This window comes from Carassius carassius, chromosome 32 (assembly GCF_963082965.1).
Source record: "Carassius carassius chromosome 32, fCarCar2.1, whole genome shotgun sequence".
Lineage (NCBI taxonomy): Eukaryota > Metazoa > Chordata > Actinopteri > Cypriniformes > Cyprinidae > Carassius > Carassius carassius.
Genome location: NC_081786.1, coordinates 8,200,151 through 8,220,775, shown reverse-complemented (window position 1 = coordinate 8,220,775; position 20,625 = coordinate 8,200,151). Strand labels below are relative to the sequence as shown.

Here is a 20,625-nt window from a genome sequence, read left to right as displayed (position 1 = left end):
ATTGTATGTCCTAGAATATACAACTTCACTTGTTTCACATACAGATGAGTTACACAGAACATTGAATCTTATGAAAGATTCAAACATCAAATCCTTATTCACAAAAGAAGCAGTGCATTTGAAAAGAAAATAGGAAAATATCAGCATTTCAGATTTTTTTTTTGTGCTTTAAACTGAACGAATACAAAAAGTCAGTAGTTGTGTTTTCTAGATCTGTTTATAAAGGACACTTTTACTTGGATTTCAAAAATAGTTTTAATGTATGCGTGTAGTTCAACACAAATGATTTAGGTATTGTGTTCACATGAAACACTTCACAGCATAGAAGAGACAATATTACTGTGTTGTTAACAGCACACACTGTTTTGCTGACCCAAATTCATAACGTATCCTTTTCATAAAAATATGCAACTATTTTCTTTACTTATTCAAATGTTTGCTGCTCATTTTGTTCGCATAAACATCAGACAAAAAAAAAAAAACATATTGCTAAAAGCCACCTGCTGCACCCAGTGTGAAAAAAAAACATCCAATACGAATGTGATTTCAGTCTAGCACTATAAAAGTGCTCTCATAAATATACAATTTCAATGAAATATCCATACAACTTTAATACAAAAATAACTAGATCGACAGAGGGATTTCGGCAATTCTCAAAATAGCTTTAATTTAAACAAACAATACAAAATTATGGCTTGTTGGGTTACTGGTTTTAAAAAAAGAGCTTTTGTGGGAATGCAGCAAGCATCTTTTGAGACAGTTCTTGTGTAAACGGATAATGAATCTGCATTATAATACATAAAACTCAAGAGACATCTCATTTACTGCTTTCTCATTTACTTAAGACTTCACTATATATCATGTACAATAAGCACAAAAAAGCTGTTGCCTGACTCGGGTCTAATGAACTAGGCCTATGGAGCAGAATTAGACACTTTAGAACAAAATTCAGCAAAAGAAGCTTATTAATAATGCAAACCTTACAACTGATCCAGTTTTCATCAACACTTACTGCATGTTCTGATTTCATTCAGTTTAAGCAGAAATGTTAAGCTTTGGAAAAGGAATAATGGAAAGTGTGACTGGCTGAGGTACTTTACATGCTCCAATCGCAGATTATGACATTAAAATGCTTTTTGAAATAGTGTACTGATGAAACCTCAGGCTTAACAGAAAACACGCATCACTTCCATACTTGCATTCATCCAGCACAGAGTTTCTCTATTGCACCTATTCGGTTTCTAGAACCTGAAATTCAGTTCCAGTTCTTTTCATACAGAACTTAATTTGTAGACCTAAAACAGATTTAAAGGAATAGTTCAGCCAAAAAAATTAAATAAAAATAGCTGAAAATTAACTCACAACCAGGCCATCCAAGGTGTATATGTATTTGCTTCTTTCTTCACTGGAAAAGATTTGGAGAAATTTTGCATCACATGACTTGGGACTGAATGGGTGCCGTCAGAATGAGAGTTCAAACAGCTGATCAAAACATCTTAATTCACATGATACTGTAAAGTAAAACATTGATTGTTTGTAAGAAACAAATCCATTTTTAAGGCATTTTAACTTTACCCCATTGCAATGACTCTCATTCTGACGGCACCCATTCACTACAATAGGATTCTACAATCTGCTTTCATTTGTTTAAATACAAATGGAGTCACAGAAAGCAGCTTCATTAACTTGTCAGTTTGGAACTTAAAGTAATATGCTTTGAGATGAGCTGGCATTTATTAAAAAAATATTAATAATAATTAAATGCTTAAACTCGTGAGCTGACCTGCATATATCCTTTGAATATTTCCAGGTAATAGAATTTATTCAAAATAAAGTATACAGTATTATTTTAGAATATGTATTTCTGGGAACCTGAGAAAATATGTCATTCATGAACTACCTGAAATAAAGACTTTATTTGTTTGTTATTAAAAGGTTTACTGTTATGTTTTGTTTTTCAGTTATGTTAATGGTCCATAATTAACACTGATGAATGAATAGAACTTGTGGCTGGTACATATATAAGTAATGTTTGAGTTTAAGTGTAATGATAACAGTCTGTCACATCTGATGTGATAGGAGTGGCTAAAGTCAAAAATATATATACAACAACTGTTTGAAAGTTTGGGGTCAGTAAGATTCATATATTTTTTAAATAATACTTTTATTCAGCAAGGATGCATTAAATGTAGCAGAAAATAAAAGATTTCTATTGTGAATAATCACCGTTCTTTTGAACTTTCTATTCATTGATGGTTTCAAATTCCACAACTGTTTTCAACATTGATAATTATAAGAAATGTTTCTTGAACGTCAAATCAGCATATTAGGATCATTTCTGAAGGATCATGTGACACTGAAGACTGGAGTAACACCTGCTTAAAATCCAGCTTTGCCGTCGCAGGAATATACTACATTTTAAAACAGAACAGCTATTTTAAAATGTAATAATATTTCACTATATGATTGTATTATTACAATGTTACTTTCACTGTATGTAGCAGCAAATAAATGCAGCCTTGCCGATCATAAGCGACTACTTTAAAAAACATACAACCCAAACTTTTGAACGGTAGTGTAAAAGGTAAAAAAAATAATATGGAGTGGTCTTATGCCAAAATCACAAAGCTTTTTAGCTGAAAGCGGAGAGGATCTATCTTGTAAGAGTATCTCCATGGAGAATTTATCTGCGTAAGCGCTGTGTGCTTTCATTCCTTATCTGGAACGAGAAATGAATCCATTAAGCTGCCTTCTTGGATGGTGTGCACATAAATAGAGTAATTATTTAGCTTGTGCTAATTGTGAGTCCATTATATGTTAAACTACCACAGGGCATCATAAGTAATAGGTTTGAAATATCTCAACTGAATGGCATGGGCTGAAAGGAGCTGGCAGTAGAAGCAAAGCTCTTTGTGTGGTTTCCCGAAGTTGCCCCGTTCTGTCTGTTCCTCCTGTCATATTCACAGATTTGTTTGTTTGTTCGAGGCCCTGCTGGTCATTGACATGGAAGCTACAAAGGGCCTTTGAACTGGTTCCCAGAGAGATGTTGGCGGATGGAGGGTTTGGATCCTGCTGCATCACCGAGCTTACGCCACACCACCTGAACACACAAACCAAACACACAGTTGGGTGAATCTTTTGACTATACGAAGTCTTGTAAAATTAAAAAATGTCCTCAAACTATTCCTTCAGTGCTATCATGCAGCATGTTCTGGAATAAAGATGTGGTAATATAATGTGTGATGGTATGGATTTTTGATATCGTGTGTAATGATAATGATGATTTGGGTTCTGGAGACAAACTTCTTAACAGAACGTCTAAGCTACAATGTCATTATATAAATAATGTGTGTATGTTTTTCTCATTCTAAATATGTTTTAATTGTAAAAGCTTAATAATAGTACATAGTAAACCAGCTAAAATCTTTATGAAAAAAAAATAGATAAAATAAATGTTTAAATTAAATGTAAATCATTGATTTAATTGATTGATTATTTATTAATATACAACAAATACACCTAATAAACCGACACATATATATGAAGAAAAAATGTCTAAATTAAATTAAAACTTTAGAAAATTAATTCAAACTTATTTTTAAAACTTAAAAAAATATATTTACACACACACACAATCTGAATACATAAAAACTAATTTAGATGAAAAAAAAAATGTAAAAGACTTCTTAGCGAGAATATAATATTCCTATAGTTGAGAAAAGCCCAAAAAATTTAGTTCTGTTACAACTTTTTGAGAATATTACATTGTTAGGGAATAGTTATACAAGGCAATATATATTATTGTTATTATTATTATTATTATTATCTATTTGTATATAATAAAGTGAAGAATTCCCAAATTAAGCAATGACTAATCATACAGAATGAGCTTCTAAAAAGGGGGCTGGTTGGTTGGGTGGGACTAGGGACTAATTACGATCAGAAAGAAAGAAACCCTTGTGCTATCTGAGGTTCTCCATGCAGGAACAGAACACAGGTCCCAGATTTCAGGGGCTCTTCAGGGAGTTGATAAACCTGCATTGTTCCAGTGTTAAGTTATTTTAATTGCACGGAAAACTGTGCAATAAACACTCCAAGGACTTTTGCAAAGGCCTCTCATTAAAGTGGTTTGAAAATGGGTCTCTGTTGTGCAACATTGAAACAGTGTCCTCAATCAAAGCCGATGTAATCATACAAAGCAGCAGGACAACAAACACATGGGAAAGGGAGCACAAACTTACAGCCCCTTTCTGTTAACAGGGTTTTATTAAAGGGCCAAGAGGCAAGTAAGCTGGGGTTCGGGGTGGGCAGATGGGAGATGTTTCTAAGTACTCACATTACACATCTCTCTGACAATGGCTTTCTCTTTCTCACTGAGATCCTCCTCGTAGTCCTCCGGGATCTTCCTGTCTAGGTTCTCATGGACTTCTAATACCTACACAGCAAATGAACAGAGATGCTCGATAAATCAAGCAGCACTATTACTATGGCTCAGACTTAACTGACTTGAACAAACCACCAATCATAGTTATTATGAGTGCAACTCTTAAGGCACTGTTTGTGTTAATTTAAGGTATGAAATGAAAATTCATAAATAAATAAAAAAAGTTTTACATTTAAACATTAGCATTGTATTTTTAAGTGTACTATAAAATAATTTTATTTTAATTTAATATAATTTAATGTAAATTTTAAAATGTAATAGTATTATTACACTTTATTCGTTTTTTTATAATTTCTTAAATAGTTATATTTAATTTATATGAATAGTTACATATAGTTATATATTGCTGAAGTACTAAAATTTTTAAAACTGAAATAAAATTGGACAGATAGATAGATAGATAGATAGATAGATAGATAGATAGATAGATAGATAGATAGATAGATACAATTAATAAAATAGTTATAAAATAGCTAAATTACTAATACAAATTAAAATGAAAAGGTAAAAAGCTCATTCAAAATATTTTTCTGGTCATCTCTTTTTAAACATCAGAGATTCAACAAATCACAGAAAATCCTCTAGGTGGCAGTATTACTATAACAAGTAACAAGGACACTCACATTAATAACTGATGGTTTTGATTCTAAATCCTATGAGTGAGAAGTGAGAAACCATGAGAAGTTTTTACCATGAAACTTGATCTAATTTCTGTCGAATTATCCCCCCCCCACACTTTTTACTGATAGACATTGAGGTATAACAAAGAAAACAAGAAAGTAGATGTAAGGACAACTTAGAATGACTTGATTTTGCAATATGTTCAACAGAATCTTACTTTCATGGCATGGACAACAGCTTCTGGTTTCTGTGCAGCTGGCAGGTATCCTGTGATGGGGGGCGACAGATCATCTCCTGGCATCCGCGCAGGCCCCTGTAGACAGATGGACACACATTCATCACGGTCAAAAATCACTCAAACTACTCTCAACGATAACCAGAAGTGATTCAAGCCATAGCTATTTCTCTGAGTCAACTCAGGCTCGAAATGGGTTAAAGCATCTCATTATAACTCATCTCTGCTTGGACCCCTTCATGGGTACACATCAACAAAGAGTTCTTTCAGTGCACGGGGTCTGGTGAGCCCCTGTTTAGACAGCCCTTTGAGTCCCAGTCTAGCGTTAAATCCACAACAATTGAGCTGGCATTTCAGCACTGGGGTCGGGAGAGGACCCCTGGATGGAAACTGCAGCTCGCTTTAGGCCTGGGAGAACAGAACTGTGATGTTCACTTGCAGTTGCCAGCAGGTTTATTAAGGGCTAGAGCCATGGGGACTTTACCCTAGGACTGAACCGAGTACATCCCGAACCAAAGGTCACTGTCATGCATCAGCCTGCAGCCTGATTAGAGAAGCCCAGGAGTCCCACGATTCATTCTGCATGGATTCATCTGCCAGTAAAAACCAAGCAGTGCTCTAATATGGATTTTTCTAAAAGCAAATGCCAATATCTATTCAAGGCCTTACAATTCAGTCTCATATGTGACCCTGGACCACAAAACCAGTCTTAAGTGTCAATTTTTCTAAATTAAGATGTATACATCATCTGAATAAATGAGCTTTCCATGGATGTATGGTTTGTTAGGATATGACAATATTTGGCCGAGATACAACTATTTGAAAATCTGTAATCTGAAGGTTCAAAAGGGTGTGCATATGTTTTCTTTATTAGAAGTTATTCAGTGCAACATTATATTCTAACACACAGGCACAGTTACATTCTATTTACATTCCAATATGCAGAAATAGGCTCAGGAAGCTATAGAACAGCCTTTATTCTGTTGACCTAAAACACAATTTATTCAGATTATCGATTACTCAAAATAATCCATTAAGAAGCAAGTGGCATCTCCAGGCATTAACATAAAATAAGTGATCATCGCATTTGTTTGGAGCCCAGTTTTGATGCCTTGCCATGAGGAACATCTGTTTTATTGGCTAGTGTGCCTAGCGCTGTCACAAACAGAGCAGAGGACTAGATACAGCAATTTCATCATATTTCTATAGGCCTATCAAATCCAAGTCCAATAATATTAGATGTTCTGAAGATCCTCACTAAAGCCTCTATAAACTCCCACCATTTATCTATCATCTGTTTAATCTGCGAAATGCATTGATCATAAACAGACGAATCACAGACTATATCCTGGATTAAACAAATCCAATGATTACACCAAATGAATACTGCTCTGCATACAACCTTTCTCTGATGTATGCAGCACATTTCAATAAAGAAGACATTAACATGTAGATGCTATAGATATAAGTTATAAGTTATACTGCCATTAAAAAAAAAGGAAAATTAAAAAAATGTGTGACATCAAAACTTTAAAAGATACTTAAAAGTGCAAAAATATGGGGCCAGTAAGAATTATTAATTTTTTTACAGAAATTAATATTTTTATTCAGCAAGAATGCATTTAATTGATCAAAAGTGACAGTAAAAACTTTGATAATGTTACAAAAGTCTGCTGTATCAAATAAATGCTGTTCTTTTAAAATTTTCTGTGTCCTGGCAAGAACGCATCAGAAAAAATATAAAGCAGCACAACTGTTTTCAACACTGATAATAATAAATGTTTCTTGAGCACTAAATCAATAAAATGATTCTAAAGGATCATGGGACACTGAAAAAATGATGGCGCTTGAAAATTCAGCTTTAGCATCAAAGGAAAAAAATATATATTTTAAAATAGATTAAAATAGAAAAAATGTTTTTACTGAACTTTTGATCTAATACTGACCCCAAACTTTTAAATGGTATTGTGTATAGTATACATTTACATTTAGTCATTTAGTAGACGCTTTCAAAAATCATAGTATTTCCACACTACATTTTAACAGTGTTAAGCAACTCTAAAACAGCACGATCTGCTCTGATTACCTCTCTTCAGGTAACTGCTAACTACAGCAACCGATCTGTTTGCTTCTACGAACCTGATTATTGTTTCAGCAGCTTGCCACTGCATTATTTAGTGTCATCTCCCCCCGTGATTAAAGCGAAAGTTCAAAGCCATGATAATGAAGCCATGAGCTCGCAGACAGGGCTGCAGCAGCCTCTGAGGACAAGACCCACACCACTCTCTAATTGATTTCTCCTTTCTGTGGAAGCTGTCCCTCATATTAAAGTGGAGCAGCTGTGCTGTTTTGGCCTGTCAGAGCTGATGAGTGCACTGATTAGCTGAAGCACCAGGATCGCAGATGACCTTTTTTGAGGACATGAGTGGAGGGGAATGATGATGATGATGATAATGATATCTCAGGAGAAGAGAGGAATAATAAAATAACTTTTAAGGACAGAACATATTTAACAGCATTCAGCTTCATCTCGTACAGCATTGTGGGCTTTGTCATGGGAAATGTTAAACTAGGGTTGGCTGAATTGCTCCTATAAGGTCATTTTACGGTTAGAAAGGATATCTAAAACAAGGAACGGATCAGTACGGAGACAGTCTCCAGCAGAGATCAGAGCACAACAAACCTCATCCAATCCACAGGAAATGACCTACGAGAACAGCATCTTTCTTTTTTTCTGTGCTGCATCATGCATATTAAACTAATTAAACGGTTCTGATACAAATACAAAATACACTATCGTTCAAAAGTTTCAACTCATAATAAACAACTGATTCTGATAACTTTCATTTTTAATAGTGTTTCTGTTCTCTTATTTCAATATAAAGCAACTGACTGTTCTGCAACAGTTGTTGTATTTAGTTCATTAGCAATCAGTGTGGTTTATTTCAAAATTTAAATCTGGAAAAATAATTTCAGGATAGACTATTATATTAAACTGTACTGTATGAAGAGTGTACACAACAAACTGGTAAATACTTGTTCTACATATAGGTGGTCCACAATTTTTGTGCTGAATTGTCTATTACCTGAAAAGGTTTAATAGCCATTGAACAACTCATATTCGTATTGATATACATTTCTCTGTCATTCAGGCTGATGTTTTAAGCTCCTTGGCACGGGTCAATTCTCATCTGCATCAAAAAAGAGCAATGCAGAATCCTTAAACCATTGCAACAGCTAATTGTTGTCAAATCTCCAAATCGGCTCAACATGAGCAATCTTTTTAAGCTCAAATGTGATTTAAGTTTTGGCTCTGATGCAAAATAATGAGGTCATGTCAGATTGAATCAGTGGGATACGTACATTCTGTAAGGTGTCCTGAAACTGGGATGGCGAGGAGAGCTGGGACTCTGAGTGATACGGAGAAAGCCCTTTCCGAAGTGTCTTCAGATCTCCCGTGCTCCCCTGCTGTGGAGAGAAGCAGAAATGTGTCAAACACAGATTATTTGCGATAATTAGAAGGATTAACAGAAAAATCAGACCCAAAAATGTTCCAGTTCCCTAGATAAAAGGGGAAACAAAAAAAAGGATCAAATGTACAGTACTGTACACTTTTGTTTAAATGTTTGGGATAAGTAATCTTTTTTTAAATGAATACTTAATTAAAATCAAAAGGGCCAGTAAAAAATATATATATATATATATATATATATATATATATATATATATATTTCAGTTGAAATAATATTTCACTATATTACTGTTTTTACTGTATTTTTTTTATCAAATATATACAGCCAAGAGACTTTCAAAAACACTGAAAAATCATACAAACCCCAAACTTTAGAAGAGTAGTCATTTTACAGTAGAAGACCTATATTTATGTAGAGATATGAGAAATTCATCTATGTCCAGTCATATCCGTATAAGTAGGAATATATCATTTTAATAGATGCCAAAGATTGCCTTGCTAAAAGGAATAAAAGCAAGAGAATGTATTTATGATATGTGGATGATTACTGCAGGAAATGTCAGATTATGTGTTTTTCTAAAATCTCATAAACCTATTAGAATTTGTACATGCATAGCAAACAAAAATGTATATGATGAACTAAATATGATATACATCATGAACTAAAATATAAATTCAATAAGTGAGTTTATTTTAAAAAAGTGTATCTCCATCTGTGACAGTAGAAAGATCCAAGACTGGGTGTGTGATTACAAGATAGTAAAGTATCAAACCTTTTAACCCTCTAGTCTCTCTGAACACTAGTTGGTTGTTGGTTAATGTCTAGTGGTAACCATTATAGGCCAGTATAACATACCATATCATACTGATTCAGTGATTCAGTTGCTGATGCTGATAACTTCATCAAACATCAGCTAATTATTATAAGCCTCTGAGTTGTTAATATGACTTAATTTATAATAATGAGTGGTCATATACTGCCAACACAGAAACTGTCCAGACAGATTTACTTCCACTTGCTTTACTCCAGATTTTTGGCATGGGCCGGACAGTCGCTGAGGGACCCATATTAACACAGCCACAGTGTTTATAAATACAGCTGCTGCCTGACCTCATCTTACCATCTCCTCTGGTCTTCAGTGTTCATCAAGACAACATTTAAACACTTAAAACTGACAGTACTGCAAATCTTATTGTTTTTATCTGAAGAACATAAATCGGGCTCATCTATATGCATTTGCGAAATGCACTCAATATGACTTAAAAATAAAGATCTAAACTATCATTATGGGTATAAACCTGAAGAAACAGCATTTGTAATGTAGCAGGATGTGCTGTCCTCAAGAATGATAACAAAACCCTTGCAAAAATGTTTGCGAATGAAAAATAGATAGAGGATAGTACGTGATATTTCCTTAGTATTCCTTATATTTCCATTCCTCTGGAATGGAGAGGTAACGCCAGTCACGCTTCATAAATAATGACCTAAGAAATTTAGCCAAAAGGCACCTGTCTAAAAACTCTTACCGCTGCATATTTGAATGTCACAGCCATGAAATACCTTCTAAACAAGAGAAACCTTGTCAAATTGAATGGCCTTTCCTACATTCATACCTTTCTAAAACAGAAAACTAATGAAAATCTCTCTTCACAATAAAGAATGAATTCATTTCCTGCATAGTAAAAGCATCTGTGTGTGATTATCCCCATTTTGGCTTTGTTGTCCCTTAAGTTGATGGCTGTTGTGTGCAAACAGCGCACAAAGGGATTACTGGAGCTTAATCGAGGTTATGAACTTTTTCAAGGGAAAAGGGTTGTTACAAAACTTTTCAGCAATGTTGATGTGTATACGTTGCGTAATTGTCTGTGTGTGCTAATACGAGTTCCGTCAAGAAAACAGTGCCATGCAACACCTGATTGTACTGAAGGGTCTCAAATGATAAGAAATCTTATTTGTGTGTGTGTGTGTGTGTGTGTGTGTGTGTAAGTGTGTGTGTGTGTGTGTGTGTGTGTGTGTATGCAAGGATGCAACATACACACACACGCTCAACAAGACATTGCATTTATTCTGCATTACACTGATCAAAAGTGACAGTAAAGATTTCTATTTCAAACACCTGTTTTCATTTTGAACCTTCAATTCAATGTTCTACTGAACATGAATAATTGAACACAGGTTTGACCCAATGAATGAGATCTTTGTCATATTTCCTAAAGTAACAGAAAGAATGGCTTTGATCAGTATAATATAATCAGTATATATATAATACCCAGAACAGAGTACACAATACTTGCATATTCTGAGCTATCTTTCCTCAAAGAATTGAGTTATCAATGGAGGCAATAACAGGAAAATGAGGCTTCATCCATCTTAAGAGAATGAACAATATGAAGAAGCATTAGAATATCAGAGATGAGTGTATGCAATTAAACTGACACCAACTAGTTGCCTGTGCCGTCTACATATATTGAGATGGATGTGCTATCTTTGACTATAAATCTGGGCTTAGAAAATGGGAGATGAAGACCGTCTGAAAGAGAAAATTGTTAGTGACAGATCTGTATCTTAAGTCTCATATAACTGCCGAGATCCAGGGCCTTTTGTTCAAAGCTCTGACAGTGTCATAATATGAAATCAGAGTCCCATTTCAGCATCAAAGCTTTGAGATTCAGCCAGAGTTCTACATGTTAAGTCTTAGTGCAATGACATTCATTAAAGGAACAGTTCACCCACAAATGAAAATGTACTCAGACCATCCAAAATGAAAATGAGTTTGTTTCTGCATCAGAACAGATTTGGAGAAATTTGTCATTACATCACTTGCTCACCAACGGATTCTCTACAGTGAATGGGTGCCGTCAGAATGAGAGTCCAAACAGCTGATTAAAACATCACAATATTCCACAAATAATCCACACAACTCCAATCTATCAATGAATGTCTTGTGAAATGTGAAAAGTTACATGACTGTAAAAAAAATCCATCAAATAAAAGGTGTTTTAAATTTAAATTGTTACTTCTGGTGAAATACCAGTCCATAATTCATCACAATTCCACTTTTCACACTCTTTGTCCCTTAGATTTCTACTGGCTGACGTATTAATATGTATATTTCTATATGAAAATGGCCCTGTTATGATTGGTTTACACCTGGATTCTGAACTAGGAAGGATGCTTTAGGTTTTCATGGCATTTACCTTACTATCACATTACCAGCAGAGTTTAAGGTCTAGACTCTTACCTGGGATAACAATTGCTTGTTGTCATCCTCTAAAATCCGGACTTTAGTCTCAAGTTGGCGGATGTAGCTTGAAGATGAATCTGCACAAAGAATAGTGGGGAAAACTAATTAGAAAATTTGGAAACTGGCATTTTTGTATATAGCACATCACATGAACTATAATAAAAGTTTGGGTAGGTAACATTTTTATATATATTATAAAAAATATATATATATATATATATACAGAGAGAGAGAGAGAGAGAGAGAGAGAGAGAGGAATGCATATATATATATATATATGTATTCCTCTAATTTGCAATTCAATTCAATTCAATCCTTTGTGATCAAGACCGTTAATAGAGTCAAGATGATCAACAGTTCCTGTGTGGCCCCTATTTTTACAGCCTGTGTGATTTTTTTTGGCCTTACTCAAGTTTCTCCAAACATAATTTCTTATGTTATGAAAACCATTTTACCGTGAAAACTCCCTAAAAGTGATTTAGTAATCCCGGAATCTGAGTCATGTTGAAATAGTGCTGCTTTCTATTAGGCACTGACATACAATACCATATCCCAGAATGCACTGTGGCTATGAGTTAAATAAAAGACATCTGTCAAAGCAAAAGAAAGACGCTGAAAGACAAACGTTTTGTACAGTTCACATTCTACATGATCACATAAAGGCTTATACTTTTAAAAGCTCATTTAGACAAAGCAGAAATCTCAAATCAGGAAATCTACACTGCCTTTGACACACACAAGCTGCTTCATTTAAGCCATCTGACCTTTGTATCCAACGGAATCAGACGTCAAAGGAACTAGAAGCAAGGGTAAACAAACGGATTTCATGTCTGTGGAGTAAAACCAAGTCAGTCAGGATATATGTATATATATATATATATATATATATATATATATATATATATATATATATATATATATATATATAAAGTTTTTTGGGTCTTGTGTGTATGCTGAATTGAATTCCCAGCATGCCTTTCATGACCTTTTGGTGATGGCCGGCGGCCTGAGTAGATGCAAAAAGAAGCATGTCTGTGTCATAATTTTGTATTGAAAATCCTCAAATATCCCTTGCGTAGTCAAAGCCCTCCTGAAAGAGACCAAGAGGTGCTTCTAAACATACTAAAATATCTAAATCCAATGATGTATTGTATGCATCTGGCCAATATCGCAAAATAAACCCATACAAGGTGATCAGGACCCAGACACAAAACAGAAATGTCTTGTATCAACTAAAAATATAAATAAATTAAAATATTTTTATGTGAGAAAAAAAACAAGATAATGCAGCCTGGGAATAAAATAAAACAATTATAAAACAATAATACAATTTAGTTGTCATTATGCAAATATATTTGCTTGTCGAATGCAACAATTGACCAATCAGAATCAAGTGTTCAAGAGAGTCATATGGTACATATTTAGAATTTTTTTTGTATTTGAATCTTGTATTTTTTTTTTACTACAAATATCTAAGTATTACAAATTCCAGAAGACAGACGTCATGAGGGTGATGTGGGTGACATGCATTGGCACCATTCAGGAGTGAAGACTGAAGAGATTAGTTGTTTCAAAGTATGCACACGCTCACGTACACAAACACACACAGAGTGTGTGTCACAGAGGAACTAAGTAAGGATTGTGTGATTGGACAGATAAAGGTAACTGAGGCCTTCAGTGACAGCAGAATGAATCATCAAGGATTTTCTGGCTTTCATTTTCTCTGAAAGACCAAGGGGCCCCTTGGTGACAGAATAGGGACCTCCAGTTTAGAACAAAAGAGTTTTAAAGCCTGGCTTAAAATAACATTTTATATAGCACCATATTAAATGATTTACATTTCACAACAATTAAAATAATAAAATTGAATAATGAAACATTTATCCTTTAAACATTTTTATTGGTAAAAGTTACCTAAAATTAAATTTTATTTAATTTAAAATTGTATTTTATACACTACATATTAGAAGTCTGGAGTCTGTAAGATTTGAAAGTTTTTAAAGACATTAACAAGGATGCATTAAACTGATAAAAAAAAATTATAGTAAAAACATGCATAATATTACAGAAATGTGTTTTGAATTTTCTATTCATCAAAGAAAACTGTATTATTTCCACTAAAAATATTAAGCTGTTTTTTAACAATAAAGTTTCATGAGCAGTATATTAGAATGATTACTACTGAAGCTATTTTAAATTCTACATATATTTAGTAAAAAAATACTATTTTGTGTATTTCTGATCAAGTTAATGCAGCATGAGAGACAGACTCCAAACTTCTGAACGGAACTATATTTTCACATAAACTAGTTTGAGCTCTGTCGCACACGTTTCTGCTCACTATCACTTATACACTTCATAAAGATGTTAAAAACATCAGTCAAGGATGGGCTGCCCGAACCTTTGAAATGCGATTCAAAGGTTTGTCTCTTATGCCCTTTGAACCCAGAACTAATAAACCATGACCAATTCTCATTTTCCAATCAATCATCTTATGCTTTCCCTGCCATTTTGTATGTTTCATCAAAGTGAAAGTAATAATCAAGACCGTTATCACCACCAGGTGTCACTGCAGCCTCTTGATACTCTTGATGATCCCTTAATGAGGAGCACCAAACCAATCACTGCATTTGTTTTTTATTCATCTCTGACACATGCATGAAGATGGCGATTTGAAAGATAATTTAATTTTAATAACTCTGGGATAGACATGTTTATGTGCCCACCAGAACCATAGTGGTAGGCAGAGGTCCTGCTTCGGTAATCCTCTTTGCCAATCCTTGTGACCCCATAATCTAACTACAGTACATCTGATCACCTGACACACAGCCAAGCTGATTAGCGAGGCTGTCTACAAAGCCTGACCGGTTCTGCCATGTACATAACCCCCGACTCAACCCACCTCTGGCATTCCCCACCGCTGACCGGAGCGGCGTTCCATTAACAGCAAGAGAGTCTTTTATCTCTGCAGGGCTGCAATGCAGCAGGAACTCTTTGAACATGCGAGAAAAATAGTTTTCTACACCCCTCTGTAATGTTTTGTTGGGTAACCCACAGAAATGAGGCATACGCCCAGATCTGAATACAGCCATTATCCGTGTAGAGAATTAATAGAGAACTGCACAAGCTTTCAATTGTTGACAGTGGAAAAACGAAAGGGGGTTATGAAAGGAACACATACGTAGTCACATTCAAAAAGGACAAAAATAAACGTCCCTGGGTTGTCAGACAAGCAACACAAAGTTAGGGACGGTCGTGAGAGCGTCGCCCACCTTTAGCAATCTCTGCTCAATTAGACATTCTCTGCTGCACAGCGTCTGCCTCTCAGTGCACAAGCGCTGTAGGCTCTCCAATAGAGCACGCAACTTAACATTCAACTCTAACAAGCTGTCCTACTGTGCCTTTACAGAAACCTAGAGAAACACGTGTTGACGGTAATGCCAAATCTACAGTATCTGTTATCGTGCTGGCTTCATCTCAGTGTGCGCTTTACTTAATTGGAGAGACACTGTGATGTGGAATAGCCTCAGAGAAAGTCTCCCTCTGTCTTATCTGATCGTGTCATAGTAGTGACCCACTTGTAATGCCATGTTTTTAGTCTCTCTGTCGAGTCTGTCCACGAGAGACGTGGTCAGTGTTTTTAGCATTAATGAGAATTCAATTAAAACATTTTCTGTTAATTGAAAATAAAAATTAAACTCAGCATAACTGGTAAAAATAAGTAAATAAATAACTGTTTTCAGTTTTACATGTCAGCACTTGGAAAAATCAAATAGGCTAAAATAAAATAAAATAAAATTTTAAAAAACAACCCACCTGAAAAATGTAACTCTGGTGGATAGTCTTTTTTTCTTTGGTTCATTTGTTTGTTTGTTTTACTTAATCAAAATGGTATGAAACTTGGTAAAGGTTGTGCCACTTAAAATGTAAACAAACAAATATGAATGAGAAACCGTTCATCTAGTGGAACCGTTTGGTACTGCGCCCAAACAAAATATTACTAAAAGCTCTTTTTTTTTAATATCAACCTCATATTCGGAACACAAAATTGTCTCAAAGTTTCGGACTAAAACATGTTTTGGAAAAATTATATTTCACATAAAATTTGAAAATATATTTTTGTGCATTTTTCATATTTTTATTTTTATTTTTTTTCATAATCATTTTTCATCTGTCAAGTGTCTTCTTCTCTTCAGGAAACATGGTCTTGGGTATCACTGCTATGCGGATGATTCGCAGATTTACATCACCACTAGTCCTGATGTCCATTGCTCATTAATAGCTTTGCGTGGTTGTTTAGCAGAGATCAGTATCTGGATGCGTAACAACTTCCTGAAGCTGAATGGCTCCAAAACTGAACTGATGCATATTGGTACAGTGGCAGCTACTCGTAAGGCAGAGCAGATCAGTTTGATTGTTGATTCCAGTACGGTAATCCCCACTTCACAGGTGCGAAATCTTGGTGTCATTTTTGATCCACAACTATCATTTGAAGCACAAATAAAACACATCTCTAAAACTGCATTTTTCCACCTGAGAAACATAGCTCGACTTAGACCTTTTCTCTCTTTTGCAGACACAGAAAGGCTTATACATGCCTTCATAACAACTAGGTTAGATTATTGTAATGCCTTGTTCTCTGGCCTTCCAGCTAAATCGTTGAGCAAGCTTCAGTATATACAAAATTCTGCCGCTCGTGTGCTCACTTGTACTTCTCCTCGTGAACACATTACACCGGTTCTTTCACAATTACACTGGCTTCCCGTAAATGCGAGAATTGATTTTAAAATTCTTTTTTTAACATACAAGGCACTTCATGGGACTGCACCTGAGTATCTTTGTGATCTCATCAGTCCTTATATTCCATCACGCTCTCTTCGCTCTACTAACTCTCTTTCACTTCACCAGCCATCATGTAAGCTAAAGACCATGGGGGAAAGAGCCTTTTCATATAAAGCCCCTAAGCTATGGAATGTTCTTCCTCCGCACGTCAGAAATGCACCAACGTTGGGTGATTTTAAAAAGTTGATTAAGTCACATTTATTCAAGACTGTCTTTCTCTAATGAATTGTTGTATTGCTTTTGGTGTTTTGTTTTATTTTATTTATTACTTTATTACTGTAGCGCTTTGGGTTTAAAAAAAGCGCATTACAAATAAAATGTATTATTATTAGTAGTATTTAAACCTAAGTCATTCAATTCAGTAGTGGTTAGCAGTTAGGATGCTCATATGAGAAATTTGAATTTGAATCTGTGGCTCAGGAAAAGGAACCCAGGATCAAGTCAAACCTGGGTCACACTCCCTGTCTACACTCAACCTTCCTATAAAAATAAGTAAAAAAGTCCCAAAAATTAATCGAGATAACTGTCCAAATCATTTGGATACTGTAGTAACCTCCATTCTGCAGGTTTCACCCTATCCATTTGGTAGCAGCCAATAAATTCTCACAAGAGTTTCTACAGAATTAATGTTACCATTAGTGTTGCTTCGTCAACGAAAATTATGAGTAAATATCTTTGTCAACGAACCCTTATTATGTGACGAAAACAAAACAAGACACAATGTAAAGGCTGGTCATGTGATGATGACTATAATTAAATGTATAATGCAATACTGTTGACAAATAAAAACAAGACTAAATGTGCTTTACAAAATAAAAACTATGCTAAAATGTCTCTCCATTTTCGTTGATCAAAACAAAAAAAAAAAACTGAAACTTGACTAGACTAAAAAGAGTATGAACCTGACTAAAACTAATAAAAACTAAAATGACAGCTTCACACATAGACTAAACTAAAACTAAAATTAAAACAGGCTGCCAAAAACAACACTAGTTACCATATAGACATTACTGCCAATAAGGCCGAGAAAAAAACAAAGCATACGTTCATTACAGATTGGACAAACATTCGCTTGCAATGACCGAATGGACCTAAGAGGCGAATTACTCGGAGGACTTTGATCTCCAGCACACACTGGTTACATAACTTACATAATCTTAGTCTTCTGATGTCTGGAAAAACTGAAGATATTACAGTAAGGGTGTGGACAAGACATTTTCAGTGCCAACTTTTGCAGTTTCTTGATTTGCACACAGCCACCCAGGCAGGTTGACTGCTGGAATCAATAAAAAGCTCATTAGCTTTTCCAGTTGACCCCACATTCGACTCATACATAAAGTAACATGCTACAAAAACAACTGTACACCCCTCCCACCATCCTGGTGTACAAGTCCCAGAGCAGCACGGGGAAATAAGCTTTGGTAGGACAGAGGCCCAGGAATGATTTCAATTACTGCAAGATGTGGAAGTGGGGCTAGCAAGACAGTGAGGCATTGTTCCACACCGCTGTGGTCATCTTATTTCCGCATGAAACCTGAAGCGGGTTGATATTCAAAGAGGCCTGGATACAGTTCACCCCGCAACCAGAACATCCATGCCCTCTAGCAAGAGAATACGTTTCTCAGGTAACAATTGCTACACACTTTCTCATAATAATGTTAAGCATAGAAAATATGAAATTATTCATATGAGAGATGACTTGACATAATTATGAAGATGAAAATCATAAAATTTCATATCATCAAAAAGTATTTGAGAATGTATGTACTGAAATGAGAAACAGAAAAGCTAAAGCTTTGTTAACTAAATCGCACTATTTAAAATATGAAGCCAAAAATGTCTAGACACTGTTCTGAACAGTATTTTGAGTAACAATTTATTTAAATATAAAATAGAAATAAAAATAACATTATATAAAATAACATTATAGATTATTAAAATTGATTTTTATAACTCAAATGAACAAATTAAAACAGGCAAAAAAATTTTTTCTAATTTTAAGGTTATGATACAAGGCATAATATCCAAAAATAAACAAACAAATAAACAAACAAAAAATAAAAAAACTGCATAGCCTCCTTTATTAAACATGAAAATGCCACTAAATAGCAATAACAGAAGACAGTGCTGAGAAGGTTATGATACAAGGCATAAAATCCAAAAATAAACAAACAAATAAACAAAAAATAAAAAAACTGCATACATAGCCTCCTTTATTAAACATGAAAATGCCACTAAATAGCAATAACAGAAGACAGTGCTGAGAAAATCAAAGCTGTAGAGTATTTTTAAATAATTTATATACATTTAAAATAAAAATATATAAATCTAAAATAAATAAAAAGGAGGCTTTTGCATCCAAACTCTTCATACAGTATATATATATATATATATATATATATATATATATATATATATATATATATATCATTATATATTTAGCATTACATATATGATATTTTATATATGTGACCCTGGACCACTGAAAAGAAAGTCGCTGGGGTATATTTTTAGCAATAGCCATAAAAAACATAGTGTGGGTCAAAATGATTGATTTTTCTTTTAAGCCAAAAATCATTAGGATATTAAGTCAAAATCATGTACCATGAAGATATTTTGTAAATTTCCTACTGTAAATATATTAAAACTTCATTTTTGTTTAGTAATATGCATAGCTAAGAACTTCATTTGGACAACTTTAAAGGTGATTTTCTAAGTATTTTTTATTTTTTTGCACTCTTAGATTCCAGATTTTCAAATAGTTGTATCTCAACCAAATATTGTCCTATCCTTATAAACCATACATCAATGGAAAGCTTATTTATTCATTTATAAAAAACACTTAAGTCTGGTTTTGTGGTCCAGGGTCACATACAATGTCTGAATGTGACTGCAATGACATTCAGGTATTTTAAAGTGTGATTTAAAGCGTGATAAGTGTACAAATATGTTTGGAAGCTGCTGTGTGTGTTCCTTAAAATGACAATCTGACAGTTTGCAGACATCTTGGAATCAGTTCCCAACAGTGTCTAGATAAGAGTTCAGCATTATTCAGAGATACAGTGTCCCTTCAGGTCCGACAAACTACTGATGACTCATGTCCGCTCCATCAGATTATCCAACCATAAATGACACAAGATTCTGCAAAAACACTATTCAAAGGGCTCATAATAAAAAATATAATGTTTCTCTCATCAATGAGGCTGACCAAATTACAACAAAGTCAAGAGCGACTCCCTCTTTAAAGCAATTGCCGATTACAACTATAGAATTAAACAGTCTGCTTCCTTGGCACTGATAGACAGGAAGCTCTGGCGCAGGTATCCAGTTCAGATTAAGCAAGCTCAGCAGGGAGTGCAGCTCACACATTAACAATCATGAGATGTGCTGATTTCACTCATTAACTGTGTTATGAAACAGGCTCCTGTCCTGCCACTGTGGACATGTCTGCAGCACTGCTGTCAGGGCAAATACACAGACTCTTCTGACGTGAGCAGCAATGACAGTGATTAAACTACAGGGCGTTGAATGCAGAGTGAAGGCATGTCCAGATTAATACTCATGCCAAAGCACATCGTATCACTCACTCGCCGACAAATATTATGTAGGTTTTCATGCAGACTGTCATCTTCCTGGTTGCTAAAATAATATGCGCTCTGTTTCAAAGCTGCCTACCGAGGCATTATAGATGTGATACTTATTTTGAAGCTTATTTTAACTTACTCTTATGTAATACTTATTTTTTAAGGCGAGACACTGCAGGTGA

General features: G+C 34.6%; 1 protein-coding gene across 3 annotated transcripts in view; it reads right to left on the bottom strand.

The window, feature by feature from the left end:
• Positions 1 to 1,737: 1,737 nt before the first annotated feature.
• ccdc85ca (coiled-coil domain containing 85C, a) overlaps positions 1,738 to 20,625 on the bottom strand; it is a 37,541-nt gene continuing 18,653 nt past the window's right edge. Inside the window, exons 2-7 of one of the 3 annotated variants that reach the window (XR_009424990.1) lie at positions 12,015 to 12,094; positions 8,664 to 8,768; positions 5,283 to 5,378; positions 4,337 to 4,435; positions 2,356 to 3,100; positions 1,738 to 2,271 (exon numbers count right to left, since the gene is read on the bottom strand). Coding sequence is in view for 2 of the 3 variants with exons in the window: in XM_059520117.1 (XP_059376100.1) it covers positions 3,011 to 3,100; positions 4,337 to 4,435; positions 5,283 to 5,378; positions 8,664 to 8,768; positions 12,015 to 12,094 (470 nt within the window). In the remaining variant the exon portion in view is untranslated. Of the gene's footprint in view, positions 3,101 to 4,336; positions 4,436 to 5,282; positions 5,379 to 8,663; positions 8,769 to 12,014; positions 12,095 to 20,625 lie in introns of all 3 variants that reach the window. The other 2 variants (XM_059520117.1, XM_059520118.1) reach the window with 2 other exon arrangements.